We start from the raw sequence: 13,573 nt of genomic DNA, 5'->3' as shown, positions 1-13,573 counted from the left end.
CGCCAATACTGGTATAACTTTTATGGGAGCTGTGAAAACAGTAAATTGTTATTAACAGTACTAGTGCTAATATCATAAAATGTCTTATATAACAGCTTCAATACGTTTACTAATTTTTCCATCAACAATAAGCAAAGCGCAGGTATCTCTCGCTGGAACTCGAATTTGAACACGGGCACCGTCTTTTTTATCGCTGTAATATGCCGGCAAAAGTTTATTGCGTGCTTGTTGCAACAGTATCGGCAAGTGTTCGTGTACAATTAACTTTGTGTCTTTCAATAAATTGCCACGGCCAAGAATTTCATCTCTATCATTAAGGGAAATGCATCGATTAATCACTGGTGGATGTGGACGGTGGACTTTGCTGAATTGCATATTGTTCACTGACGGTAATTTCAATGCCTCAGATAACATCTTTCGTGTTTTCATTTCTATGTCTTCGCCTACTTCATAGTTTATGCCGCGAATGATAACATCATTCTTCCGACTATATCTATCCAATTCGACCTGAGCTGATATTCTATTGCGACGTTCTTTGTCCAACGTGCCACGTAGTGCTTCAATCTCGGATTCCATAAATTTACAATTCGTGTGCATGTCGTCAATTTTACTCTTCAACTCATTAACTTCGTCAATGTTCGAATTTAGTTTCATAGTAATCGAAGATATGTCATTTGTTAATTCCGCTTTCACATCAGAAATTTGTTTTGCCAGTTCTCGATTTTGGTTGGTAAGAATACTTGCTAAAATCTTCAGTTCAGGTGATGAAAGCTCCGGGAATTTGTCCTCGTTAGCGTGTTGCGTAATAGCAGACTGTTCAATACTCACGTTTTCAATGGACGCCATCTCACTGCTGGACGAGCTGGTAGAAGATCTAATTCTGGGTCTTTTTAAAGATTTTGGTTCCATGAGATCCCCATAAATGGCTTACTTCAATAGTAACAATACTTAAGCTCAAGTTGATAGCAAAATTATACGAAAGCTAAGCATATAATTTGAGAAATGTTTAGTTCGTTACGGAGGTCAGTCAACACACGTCCTTATAGTTCCGCCCTCAACGCCATGGACGATACTGTTAACTAATGTTGACCCACTATGTTTGAACCTTTCTGCCTTCGAGACAACGATGGTGCAATGTTGCCACGGCACGTGTGATTTTGTTAAAATGACTACACGTATCCTGTTTTGAATATAGACGCTGTAACTCGCCGATAACAGCATACTAGTGAAGGAAGTGTCTTGAAACCAAAGACGAGGCCGAGATTTTGTTGAGCGTAGATTCTTCCCGGAGGCGCTCCTCAGTGTTTTATTCTCCGTCGCATCTACGGTTTCCCTGCCATGTGTAACCATGGCATTAGAAACTGCCTTAGACCACTAAACAACATCGCTCGCAATGACGTACGAAACACTATTTGGGGGCTGCAAGTAACGTGACTATCTCGCACTTTTCGAGATCTCGTCGGCCATTTGCTATACAATATATTATATTCTTTTCACGATCAATTACTATATGTATGCACGTGGAACATAAATCATGGTGGATAACTTTGTTTTTATTTTTGTTCGCAGTCCTACAATTTACAATGATATGACAATTAATACTACAGGATTATATCTATTCGATAGTGGTGCACAGTACATGTAAGTATGAATAAATTTTCTCTGATTCCCATGGATCAGAAACGAAATTGATCGACAATGTGCGTGTATAGAGGCAGTATTCAGTTATGCTAATTTTGAATTCCATCGTTTTGAATTTTTCTTTATAGTGACGGAGCAACTGATATGTCAAGAACGTTGCATTTTGGAACACCAAGTAAAAACGAAACGGTAGGATATCTACGGCATGTTTTTTTTTTTTAACTTTGGATCATTTTTTCTCGAGCACCATGTTCACTTTTACTAAGAGTGTAAATTTTTGTTACTAGAAAGGTGTGGTTAATGTCCGTGATCATATCGTTATTAATATTACAACAAACAGAAATCTATGTTGATGCTATATTCTGGCTGAAGCATATCCCAGAGTTAAAATATCATTTTATCATTTCATTATCATCAAATGATGAAAGGTACATCATTTGGTCGGCCTTATCCATTTATAATCAGTAGTTTTGTTCTCAACACTGTCAGAAAGTGTTAGTGTAACTTGATGGTGTAGTTTGAAAAACAAAACAAAACAAACAAACAAAAAAACAAGTAGCTCGGACACGAAGCTTACTATTCACAGTACATATATCTTAACTTTTTATGATAATATTTACACGTGTGTGTTTAAATTGTAGGATGCATACACCACTGTTTTAAGAGCACTTATCCGTTTGGCAGTGACAGTCTTCCCGAAAGGAATGTACGGTAAGCCTCTATGTATGAATATTTGTCGCATCATATCAGTCAGGCTCTTTACATATGTAAAACGACCCGAAGTTCTGGTTTAATTATTCTGACTGATTACCGAATTGATAGCGGAGGACAGAGGACAGTTTTAATCGCACAGATTCGCTATACACCGGTGACTTGTCCGTGTGTCCAACGCGCAGCGAGAGTTAAAAAGCAATGTCACAAAACACACACCTACCATCCCCTTTTTAATTCACTTTCTCTGAATAAAAATAATCCTTTTCAACACGTAATCCACTTTTCTTTGTATTATTAGTTCTTATAGTTGCCTTATTCTATGCCCACTATCTTTTAAAAACTGCCACTGATTTCTTTCGGGGCTGCATGTCTTTTGTCTTTCTGGACTTTTCCATATTTCTGTTCTATCCTTGCCCGTTTCCTGGTAGGTTACGCGTGCGCAAATAAAATTACATCGCGTCTGTCGGTAATTCGAGAATTATAGTGTCGCATTCGTCCTGTGGCGCGAACAACTGGTGGTATGTGTGATTGTTAACTATGAAAGTGCTACAGAACATCAAATTTTGCGGGGGTTTTGTATTATGTGGTATTTTTGCCCGAGCACGTCACAATTATCCACCATTTTGTCATCCTTGTTCGTAGTTTAGTTTCGAATGTAGCGAAAATAATCCCCAAGCATCTGCTACGTCAGTGTTTATATGTAAACGTTCGATTTATAGTACCGTGTGGAGTGTGGTCACTTTGTTAAAATTCATGTAAACACGAGCTCCGTACGCGAACGAGCCTGCTGTGTCGTTTGTTGCTATAACAATATGTGGAAGAACTAGATTAATGTTCCAAGTATGAGGGTTTAATTATTGGTTGACATGTTTGTTATAAATACATGTAGGTGTATAATTTCCACACACAATTATACTAGAATTAATAATATACTGCATAATAATATGTTATAAGTTATTTTAATTATTAAATGGATGCGAACAATTTGGTACATTTTTTTCAAAAGTGTCACATGATTATTGATTTTGAAATTGTGGTATTGTTTTTTATTTTGTACAAATTTTGTATTTTTCAGGTTAAAACGTGTTAAAATGCAACAATAAAGAAATATTTCATAAACAATAATTATTATAATATATACATATTATAAAAATCACAATTACCTAATAGTTCGTAGAAACAGGTGTCTGATTTTATAACTACTTACGATTTGAACAGAGGTGAAAAGAAAGGAAACAGAGCACATTTGTGAAATAATATTATACCTTTTTAAAATATGACTAAAAGTTAATGTCAGTGATTGGAATAGTATGACATTACTTGTACAGTAGACTACACGTTCAGTTTTATACTGAATAATGTTACATTAATGCATTCCAAATGATGTATTGTTTACTGCTTCTGTACGTCACAGCAACAGTATTGAACTAAAGGGTGTATATTCTATTAATATTTACAGGCGGAGAGTTAGACTTTCTAACTCGAACGCCCTTATGGAAAGCTGGGATGACGTATCCACATGCCACTGGTCATGGACTTGGTGCTTTTGTTGCACATGAAGGTAAAAAACAAACTTTAGAGACGTTGAACCCCGCATTATCCTCTTTTCCTAGAGTCATTCAATTCCGGAGTATATAGTTTATTTTACACTGCCATATTCGTCATGCAGTTCATTTTATATTTTTTTTGGAAATAAACAATGAATTTAACGTGAATAACCATGGGGCTGAACAGCGCCAACATGAGACGTACAAATACAAACAAGTACAAATACGAGCAATAAGTGCTTTTCTCCCCCCAACCCACAAGAAACGCATTCGCTACCGATAATTCTCAATCAGACACAGCTCATATCCATTGGAGAATAAATGATTTTGTCCATTATTGCGTGTTATAAATCACCACTACCATAATTAGAGTTGTTATGACGTCATAGTTCACATTTTCACACAATCCTCTATTCGCTAGGAAATTCATTTAAACCAAAAAAACAAACAATTATTAATAAATTTGTTCAATTTTGATGGCAGTGGTTTTAACAACAATAATGATCCCCTGCAGTGTCATATTGGATTCGAAGATGGATGTAGACGCGATAATATGTTTTGCCTCTCACATTATTTGGTATACTTGTTCTCTTCATCCAATATGGGGATTCACTATTGTTTAAATAAAAAAGAAAAGATGAAAACCAAGTTGCCACACAATAATGGCCTGTGCGGAGTCTTTTATTTCAATTATAATACCCAGAATGTCAAAAATTATATATACGAGGATATTTCAGTTTCGCGTAGAACGTTTACCAGCGATCGCAAATTTCTAGTCCGGGGAATAAATAGCAGTTCTTAACGTAATACCAAGAATCAAAACCCTTGTTTCACCTGTTTACATCGCTAGATGGCGCGACTTACTGGAAAGGTCACAATGTGTCGATTTTATTGCATATATCGTAGATATATCATACATTTAACACATTAATTGCAATTTTACATTTATTACAGATCCTATACGCCTGGAAAAGAGAAATGGCATATCTTCTGTTGACGAAATACCAATACAAACTAATATGTACATTTCAAACGGTAAGACATATCATTAACATATCGTTAGAATATCATTAACATATCCATTCATTAGCATATCATCAGTACGAATCCATGTGGTTGAACGTCTGGCGAACCACCATACATATACTATTATGTACATTTCGGATGGCGAGGCGAGACATATAATTAAGATGTCATTAGCATATCATTAACATATCACTCTCATTTGCATATCCTCAACATATCCATCTCATTAGCACATCATCAGTACGATTTTTTGTGGTTGAATGTGTGGCGAGCCAACATACATACACTATTATGTACAAATTGCAAATGGCGAGACATATAATTAAGATACCATTAGCATATTTTAAAAATATCCATCTGTTTAGCATATTAGTAATATGTTAATATCATAGCATATCATTAACACGAATCCTGGTTTTTGAAAGTGTGCTCCCCGAACATTTAAGATGAAACTTTAATAATTGTAGTTGTTATTTTTTCAGAGCCGGGTTACTATAAAGAGAACGAGTTTGGTGTTCGTTTGGAAGTCATTATGAAAGTCATAGAAGCCGATGATCTTGCGGTAAGAATGCCTTACGTCATCAAATACATAAATTCATCCGACGTAGTATAAGTGACAACGAGTTTTAATATTGTTGTTTTATAATAAATGCTGTATAATACATATAACACATCTGAGTATTCTGACGGTAAACAGTGACATTGTTAATACGCATGTGTCCTATCTGTTTTGGAACGGAAGTCACTGAGTTGATTATATCACAAGCGCATATCGTACATTGCTGTTACGCTAAAATGATCGTTGTGCAAAAAAAGTGCGATTTTCTTTGAACACCAATAAATCAAATGTGCTGATGTTTCGAACCTGTCAGCACCAAATAACTACCGGGGTAATTATTTTTTTCTGCAAGTACCATGGACACATTTTTTATATTTTCAAATTAACGGCATGGCGCGGTGAAGTGCATTATGGTTCAATTGCGCCGCGGCTGAGTGAATGAATCGTCACGTGACATCACATTGCAACATGTGCTTCATAAAACTGCTATTCACTACGTTCAATTACCCACCATAGACTCCGGTCAGTCAAAATGACTGTTTTGAACTGTAGGCATTAATCAGCGATTCTGCCGGTGACGGAGAGATAGAATCCAGGTCAGGGGAAGCCCCATGACCTCAAGATTCTTTTACCCCTTACGTCACGACACCACGTGACCGAGGCCACCTGGCAGCGCCACAGGTAGCCGTCCTTCACTCTTAATTTCTCTCCGCCTCGAGTGGAGATGAAACCTAGCGAGCTCTGCTGGATCGCCTGCTTTTTTTTCCTGTCCGGATTTATAGCTTGGGTTGTTGCCGCTGCTCGGCATCCGACATGGTAGCTGGTAGGATAAGTTTTCCTTGTCTTTTTTTACCCTCGTGTCGTTTTCCCCTTTGTGTGTAGTATTTTTCACAGCAAAGAAATCAAAATCCGGCGCCACTACGTAGTCACATGTTGATTTCATGGCGGCACCTTTTACAACTGTAATTCGTTTCCCTCATGCATGTCGTCTTTTATTTTTAATGTATTTAACAATACTGTAAAATGACTAATTTTCACTGGGTTTAAATTTCACTGATATACTATTTCAGGCATATTCATTGGGTTTTAAATTCACGGTTTCGTCATTTAGATAATGTGTTTTATGCTAAATTTTACATATTCACTGTGTTTTAATTTAGCGCATTTTTCCAGTCAGCGAAATAAGCTAAATTAAAACCCAGTGAATAATTACCCCCTTTACAGTATATAGGTGTAATGACAGCACCAGGGCTCGCTGCCGTTTTTCTTTCCGGTCTCCTTGTGTTTCGAGTCGACCGTGTAGTGGTTATATTCAGAATTTACCAGCATAGAAACCACATCCGAGATACTTTGTCGTAGCTACGTGTGGGTTTCGGGGTTTTTGCGTGAAAGCGTGTTTTTTTCACTGGAGTTCTGAGGCCTGAGATTTTCTTTCAGAGCCATCAAGATCGCGCGTCCAGTAAACAAATCGGTTAAAGTGAGTTGCGTGTTTTGCATGAGTGGAAAGTCCTCACGCTCGGCTACCGGTACTTCATGTACCGGGACGTCGAGTAAGAGGCCCGACGGTGGAGGTACCGATATTTTTCTCGGTCTCCCCCGCTGATCGGAGGGCATCCTCACAGTCTGTTTTTTCAGGCGGAGGTTTACCCGATTTTACCGGCTGCAGCGAGGCTGTGCCCCTGGAGGCTTTCCTCCTATGGGGCCCGTTGCGGGTCTCATTGTGGACCCTTCCTCGCACGGCACCGGGTTTGCCTCCGAGTTGAAGGCTTTGGTCGAAGGACTGTCGTGGCAATTGCGTCTCTGGCAGGCCGGGTAGATCAGACGCAGTCGGAGCGAGCTGTCTCCATAGTGAAGAGCAGGAAGAGACACGAAAGCATGTTTGCATTCAAACACGTCTCTTCCGGGGAACCCCCGTTCCCAGTCACGGCTCTCCCACTATTTTGGGGGGTGGCTGAGGCTCAGGCTAATTGCACCGGTCCTTCTCTGGATCCGCGGGCACTGAATGCCAACAGGGTGCTGGCAGCCAAGTCTCTGATCTCGGGGCAGGGCTTTCAGGGCAGGGCACGTGTTGACCCCCCTACTTTCAGCCAGCTAGGGTTCGTCACGCGGTAACGGTACAACGGTAATGAATTTATCCTTGTGTCCGGTCCCCGCTGTGGGTTTTGACTCCTTCTTACCGACCCACCGGCGTCCCCAGAGGGAACCGATCCTGTCATGAGACGCACAGTCGAACACGCTCCCTCTCACATATTTTAAGTTAAAGGAGACGCAGTTCACTCGCGTTGGATACAGCCGGTACTCCGGGCGGTCCCTCAGAGTCTTCCATCTATATGACTCGGTGAGCCACGCTTTTGGGGTGAGGCGGAGTATCATCGATCCCAGTGATACGATGTATATACCCCTACCCTTGATCCTAAAGCGACCACCTAAAGTTGCTTCAACGCTTATGGGATCACGGGCGTCGGGATCCAAAGCAACCCCGTCGGCACATCTCTCCCCTGTCCGTCTGAGTGCGGAGTGGGGCGCAGAGCACGCAAATGGTGTTGATGGGCAGCGTTGGTCAGCCGCGGATGATGTAATGCTTAAGGCCCCCGGGTGGGGATAACGTTAGGCAACATTTCCCACTGGACCAAACGCTACCCGGTCGGTGTGTTTCGGGATCAGACCCCATAGCGTGGGATGAGACCAAAACACCCCCAACCGGATTCCAAGGCTCCTTCCCCAGACCCCAGTACCATGAATTTGGCAAACCGGGCAAAGGGGGATAGCCGCGTTCCATGGGTGTCTTTGCCAATTGAGGACGACCCATCTAGCCCTGAGGGCAGAGTTGCTTGAGCGCATTATTATGCGTGCCCAGCACTCTGGTGACCTTGGAGGCAGAACGCACCAGCCTCCTAGACCAGGCGACATTTTTACATCTACGTGCGACACCCCCTAGTGTTGCCTGGCTTGCTTGGCCAGGGCCACTACTGTGCTACGAGACGCGGCCTTAGACGCACGTGTTTTCGCCGACAAGCTGAGCCGGGGTACGTCCCCACCTCAGTGACGCAGACTGGACACCCTCCACCCTCTTTGTTCAGGGAATGGTGGGTACAGTCTCGGAGCTTCGGAGTGCAATGAATCACAGGGTTCAGATCGAATCCGCTAGCCAGTTGGTTCTGCCATAGGCAAGCGGAGGGCACCCCAAGCACAGAAAACACAACGCCCTAGGGCATTGTCCGCTAGCCAGAGTCAGCCAGGAGGCAAGCGCCTATACCCTTCCATGGGAGGGAAGGGTAGTGGCGCGCCCCCAGGGAGGTAAGAGCCAGGTGGTGGCTCCTCACCCTCTCTGGGCGGACGTCTACCCGGCAGCAGGGGAAGCATGCTTGACGATCACCTCTGCAACCGGGGGGGACAGGCACGTGTTCGGTGAGTGGCCAGGTCACAACTTAGTGACTACTTCAGGCTTTGGGGAACTCACCTCATGGGGGAAGGGAGCACCCCCCTCGCAACTGCCGAACACATGGCCACACATCCCTGTTGTACACAGATTGCGCCGGTGTAGTCCGGTTTGGAGATGGCGGGTGACCGATACCTGGACCTTTCCAGGTGGTGACATCCGTTTACGGCATACCGCTGAAATCTCCATTTCCCCCCGTCAGTGTCTCCCCTGTTGGGCACTGCCAGGGGACTCCCGCAAGGCGAAAGCAATCAGACAGGAAGTAGCAGTTTGCTGGGGAAAGACGCCATACACAAGGTACATCAGCCTGAACTAAGTCCAGGCTTCTACCCAAATGTGTTCGTAGTACCAAATCTACAAGTGGCAGGCGTCCAGTTTTGGACCTAGACAGACTGAATCAGTACGTGCCCCTCAATCGGTTCCACATGGAGACACCATTCAGGGTTCTTCTCTCCATCCACCGTTTCGACTGGCTAGCCCCGCTAGACTTAAGCAGGGCCTACCTGCATGTACTGATGCACCTAGCGAGTTGCCATCTCCTTCGAATTGCCCAGCTGGGCCAAGTATTCGAACTTCGGTGCCCCCCCGTTCGGGTTAGGCACAGCGCCCTACGTGTTCACCAGAGGGATGAAACAGGTAGTGCTGCTGCTTCACCAGATGTCGGTACACCTCAATCTGTACCCAGACTACTGGTTACCAACAACCCGGGCAAGGGGTAATAGCCAAACGCATCAGGCTAACACAGGATTTACTTCACCAGTTGGGCTCGTTAGTAAATCGACAAGTCCCACCTCGAGCCAACGCGCAGTTGGTGTCCCTGGGCATGGAGTTTTGACACAGAGGTAAGCTTGGCTTAGCTATTTCAAGCATATTGCTTAGCGCTAAGCAGCCTAGCCGAATGCCTAGTCAGCGTTCCCTCGGTGTCCCTCCGTGAACTAATGCGGATCATCAGAATGATGACCTCGGACATACCGGACATGCCGTCCCAACCAGACGGCGCACTACCACGAGCCCAGCGGGTATCACTTACCCGCATAGAGGCTCTCATTAGACCCGCACATACGAAAGCTTTATCTGAGCGGGCTGCCAACGTCCTGGCCAGGGCGAACTGGGATTCCACCAATGCAGCCTACATTTCTAGGCTGCAAGCATACACTGGTTAGTGTAGTGGAAGGGAGATTGATCGATACCATCCCTCTATTGGCCAGGTAGCAGGCTCCTTCGTCCACCTGTTTGACGAAGTGGGTTTGTCCTACGCAGCGATCGTTGGCTACAGGTCGGCCTTGTGCCCACCATTCAAACGTACGGGAACAATACTAACCGATTGTCCTACTATTAGGAGACTATTCACTGCTTTCCAGATGCTGCGACCCCATGCAAGGGAACTGCCCAACTGGGACTTGTTGGCTGTGTTGTCCGCTCTAAGCAGACTGCCTTTTGAGCCTCTCCAATCAGCACCACTCAATTTTTTGATGTGGAAAATAGTCTTCCTACTGGCCCTCGCCTCAGGTAGGCGCCGGTCAAAGCTAGGCGCGCACTATCCTTTGCGGACGGTTGTGCCGCTTTTATGGGCGATCAAGTTGTACTAAGACACGAATCGGGTTCTCGCCAAGAACCAAATCCCAGGACACGATCCTCAACCGATCGTCATCCCCCGGCTGGCAAATACTGTCAGTCCGGAAGATCAGGAGGAATTGCCTCTCTGCCCGGTATGAGCGCTGAGTTGCTACGAGAACTGTACCAGGTTTTCTAGATGGGGAACCAAACACATGTTTTTGTGTTACGGCCCTGACAAGCGGGATAAGCCGGTTTCCCCGACTTCCATCCCCAGGTGGATTACTGCGACTGTACTGGAGGTCTATAATACACTATCCTCCTCAACACAGACGTTGCAGAGACACCAAGTACAAGAACATGAGGTCCGTGCGATTGCTAATTCACTAGCGCTAGCATCAGGTGCCCCCCTCAAACACATTCTGAGGGCAGGCTTCCGGAGAACGCAGAACGTCTTCATCAACTACTACCTAGGAGACACCCAATCTATTGAGCAGGGTCTCTTCAGGTTAGGCCCCGTCATAGCGGGTCAGGCCTTGTTTGCTGACCCAGCCCGAACGACTGCAGGGGCCTCTGCGCATAGGCGATAAGTCAGTCTCTGCATTTTTGCGGGCAGATTGTCTGTTCCACTAGCACTTCCTGGAAGCTCCCAGGTTTCGCTTCTGTCGACCTACGCCCTCATGCAAACTGTTTCGGTCCTACTTCAAGCTTATCACCCCCGAGTTCGGCTTGGATCTAGCTTTCTCGGGCACACCAAACCCTGTCACCACAGCAGCATTGGCTTCTTGCTTCTGGGACAGCACAGGCAAGGTAAGACACCACCCTTCTTGGGTCTTAGCTTAGGTTTTTGGGTTTGTTATTCATTCCGGACTGGGGGAAAGTCTTTCATCATTCTCCTTTTTTTTCTGTTTGCTCGGAAAAACCCGCCACCTATCGGTGTCTGACTCTGCCCACAGTTCAAAATAGTCCCCCCCAACCTCCCCACTCTTTCCGACGCATTGGTCCTCGAGGCGGAGAGAAAGGAACCAGAGTGAAGGACGGCTACCTGTGGCGCTGCCAGGTGGCCTCGGTCACGTGGGTTCGTGACGTAAGGGGTAAAAGAATCTTGAGGTCATGGGGCTTCCCCTGACCTGGATTCTATCTCTCCGTCACCGGCAGAATCGCTGATTAATGCCTACAGTTCAAAATAGTCATTTTGACTGACCGGAGTCTATGGTGGGTATGAAATATGTGAATAGGCGGGTTCGGAGAACCCTCGCCTAATTTTGAAAAATAATTAATTTCTGAGTTTTCTACTACCACATGGAATGAAATCTGTAAATGTGTCAGCATAATTAGCATATTGTAAAACTGTGCCATTGTCAATGTTTATTTTCACAGACAACACCTACTGAACAGTTGATGGCATTTCAGGTAGAATCTTTAGTGCCATTTGAAACAGCGCTTATTGATGTAAACCAAATGATACCTGAAGAGGTGAGTCTTTTTTTTGTACAAGAGATATTTCCCATAAAATTGTCTATGCTACTTGAAAATACAACTTAAAATATCAGACCGTGCGACTGAAATGCTAATTGGAGACACTAAATACTGAGTGTCTATATTCCATGAAATGAAAACGCTGTTTTGTTCATGGTCAAAAACTATTCTCATGCTAAAATAATTCACTGCGCAGATGACACGCGTTTTTTGGATTGCTGGTATGTACTATTAATTAAAAGCGATGTATCGGATGGGATGCGTACAGACTTCACAGTTATACACAAATGAACAACAAATTAAAGCATAGTGTGTAATTTTTGTTTACATTTTACAGATTGAATGGTATAACGCCTACCACCAGAGAGTTTACGAAGTAGTAGGGGAAGAACTATTGAAGTCGGACTTAGGCGAAGTACACGCTTGGTTAAAAGAAAAAACCATGCCAGTCATAGAAACTGAAGGGCCTGCTCTTGCAGTGGCAGGCACCGGTCGACTAGTTTTAGAAAAGAGTCATATATTCGCTTTGTCTTTACTACTCGCCACATCTCTAATTCTTTGAGAACAATTCTTTGAGAACAATATTTGCAAGTCATTTTATGTCACTGTATTAGAATTCCTAGCCGGCACTAGTTGTTCGATGAACTAGTTAGTTTCTTACAGACTAGCTCTATTTGATTTATTACCAATTAGTTGTGTTATCTCAGGCTGACATTAGTTATCCCACTAACAACTAGTTATATACACAAACCCTAATGAAGAAGTTCGAGAGACGTTGTAAAGTTATGTACTGCCAAGCAACAGTATATGTTAATGTGCAGCTAAAGACAAGGCAAACGTACAAGCCAATCAGTTACGAGTGAATTGTCACGTGATGTTCTATGTATTTGTATTGCTTCGTTAAGAAATTAATTTTAATATGCACATCTTTGATCTAAAATGAATCATGAATGATTTTCTTCTTATTTGTTTGAGGATGAGAGGGCAGCCATGTTTATACGTTTTCCTTCGCATGGTAGATCACAACACCACACGCGATATATATATATACGATATATATATATATATATATACGATTGTTTCATTTTCAGAGACCGTGAATATTTATAGAAAATAAAAAAAATTGTTTATGGGTACTGAAAGCATCGTCTCTGCTTGGATTTGGACTCGCAACTCCAATTTAAAAAGCCAACATCGTGTCCTTTCTTTCACCAGTAACTGTTCGCCAAATGGTCGAACTTCAAGAGGACTACTATTATTAGGGGCGCTAGTACATTTCTCATTGAAGCTCAACACATGATTTTAGTAATTTACTGTAAACTAAGCAGCTCCAGTGGAATCAGTTGATTTTGTTACCTTGTTTGAAATTAAAAAGACATTTTTTTTTAAATATTTTCTAGTGGCTTATGTGACCACAATTTTCTTCATGACGTCATACCAACCTTCATTCCAATTGATAGACGGATAATATAGCACTATAGCATATAAAAATAGACATCAGAATTTGTGATGTACTTTTGCTCGATTAATTACAAATTATAATTTAATTATCGTGGGGAGGGATAACGTAACAGCAGACTTTGCTGTCCGTGACTTGCACATTAATTGAACTTC

At 43.1% G+C, this 13,573-nt stretch overlaps 1 protein-coding gene across 1 annotated transcript in view; it reads left to right on the top strand.

Annotated features, from left to right (window-relative positions):
* LOC102800836 (xaa-Pro aminopeptidase 1-like) overlaps positions 1–13,349 on the top strand; it is a 52,318-nt gene extending 38,969 nt beyond the window's left edge. Inside the window, exons 14-21 of the mRNA XM_085499143.1 lie at positions 1,570–1,641; positions 1,770–1,830; positions 2,283–2,352; positions 3,815–3,916; positions 4,857–4,937; positions 5,411–5,490; positions 11,861–11,956; positions 12,297–13,349. Coding sequence (XP_085355269.1) covers positions 1,570–1,641; positions 1,770–1,830; positions 2,283–2,352; positions 3,815–3,916; positions 4,857–4,937; positions 5,411–5,490; positions 11,861–11,956; positions 12,297–12,521 — 787 coding nt within the window. The 3' untranslated portion in view covers positions 12,522–13,349. The remainder of the gene's footprint in view (positions 1–1,569; positions 1,642–1,769; positions 1,831–2,282; positions 2,353–3,814; positions 3,917–4,856; positions 4,938–5,410; positions 5,491–11,860; positions 11,957–12,296) is intronic.
* Positions 13,350–13,573: the final 224 nt, after the last annotated feature.

Source organism: Saccoglossus kowalevskii, chromosome 5, assembly GCF_978046115.1.
Source record: "Saccoglossus kowalevskii chromosome 5, keSacKowa6.1, whole genome shotgun sequence".
NCBI classification, from domain to species: Eukaryota; Metazoa; Hemichordata; class Enteropneusta; family Harrimaniidae; genus Saccoglossus; species Saccoglossus kowalevskii.
This window is presented reverse-complemented; position numbering and strand designations above follow the sequence as displayed.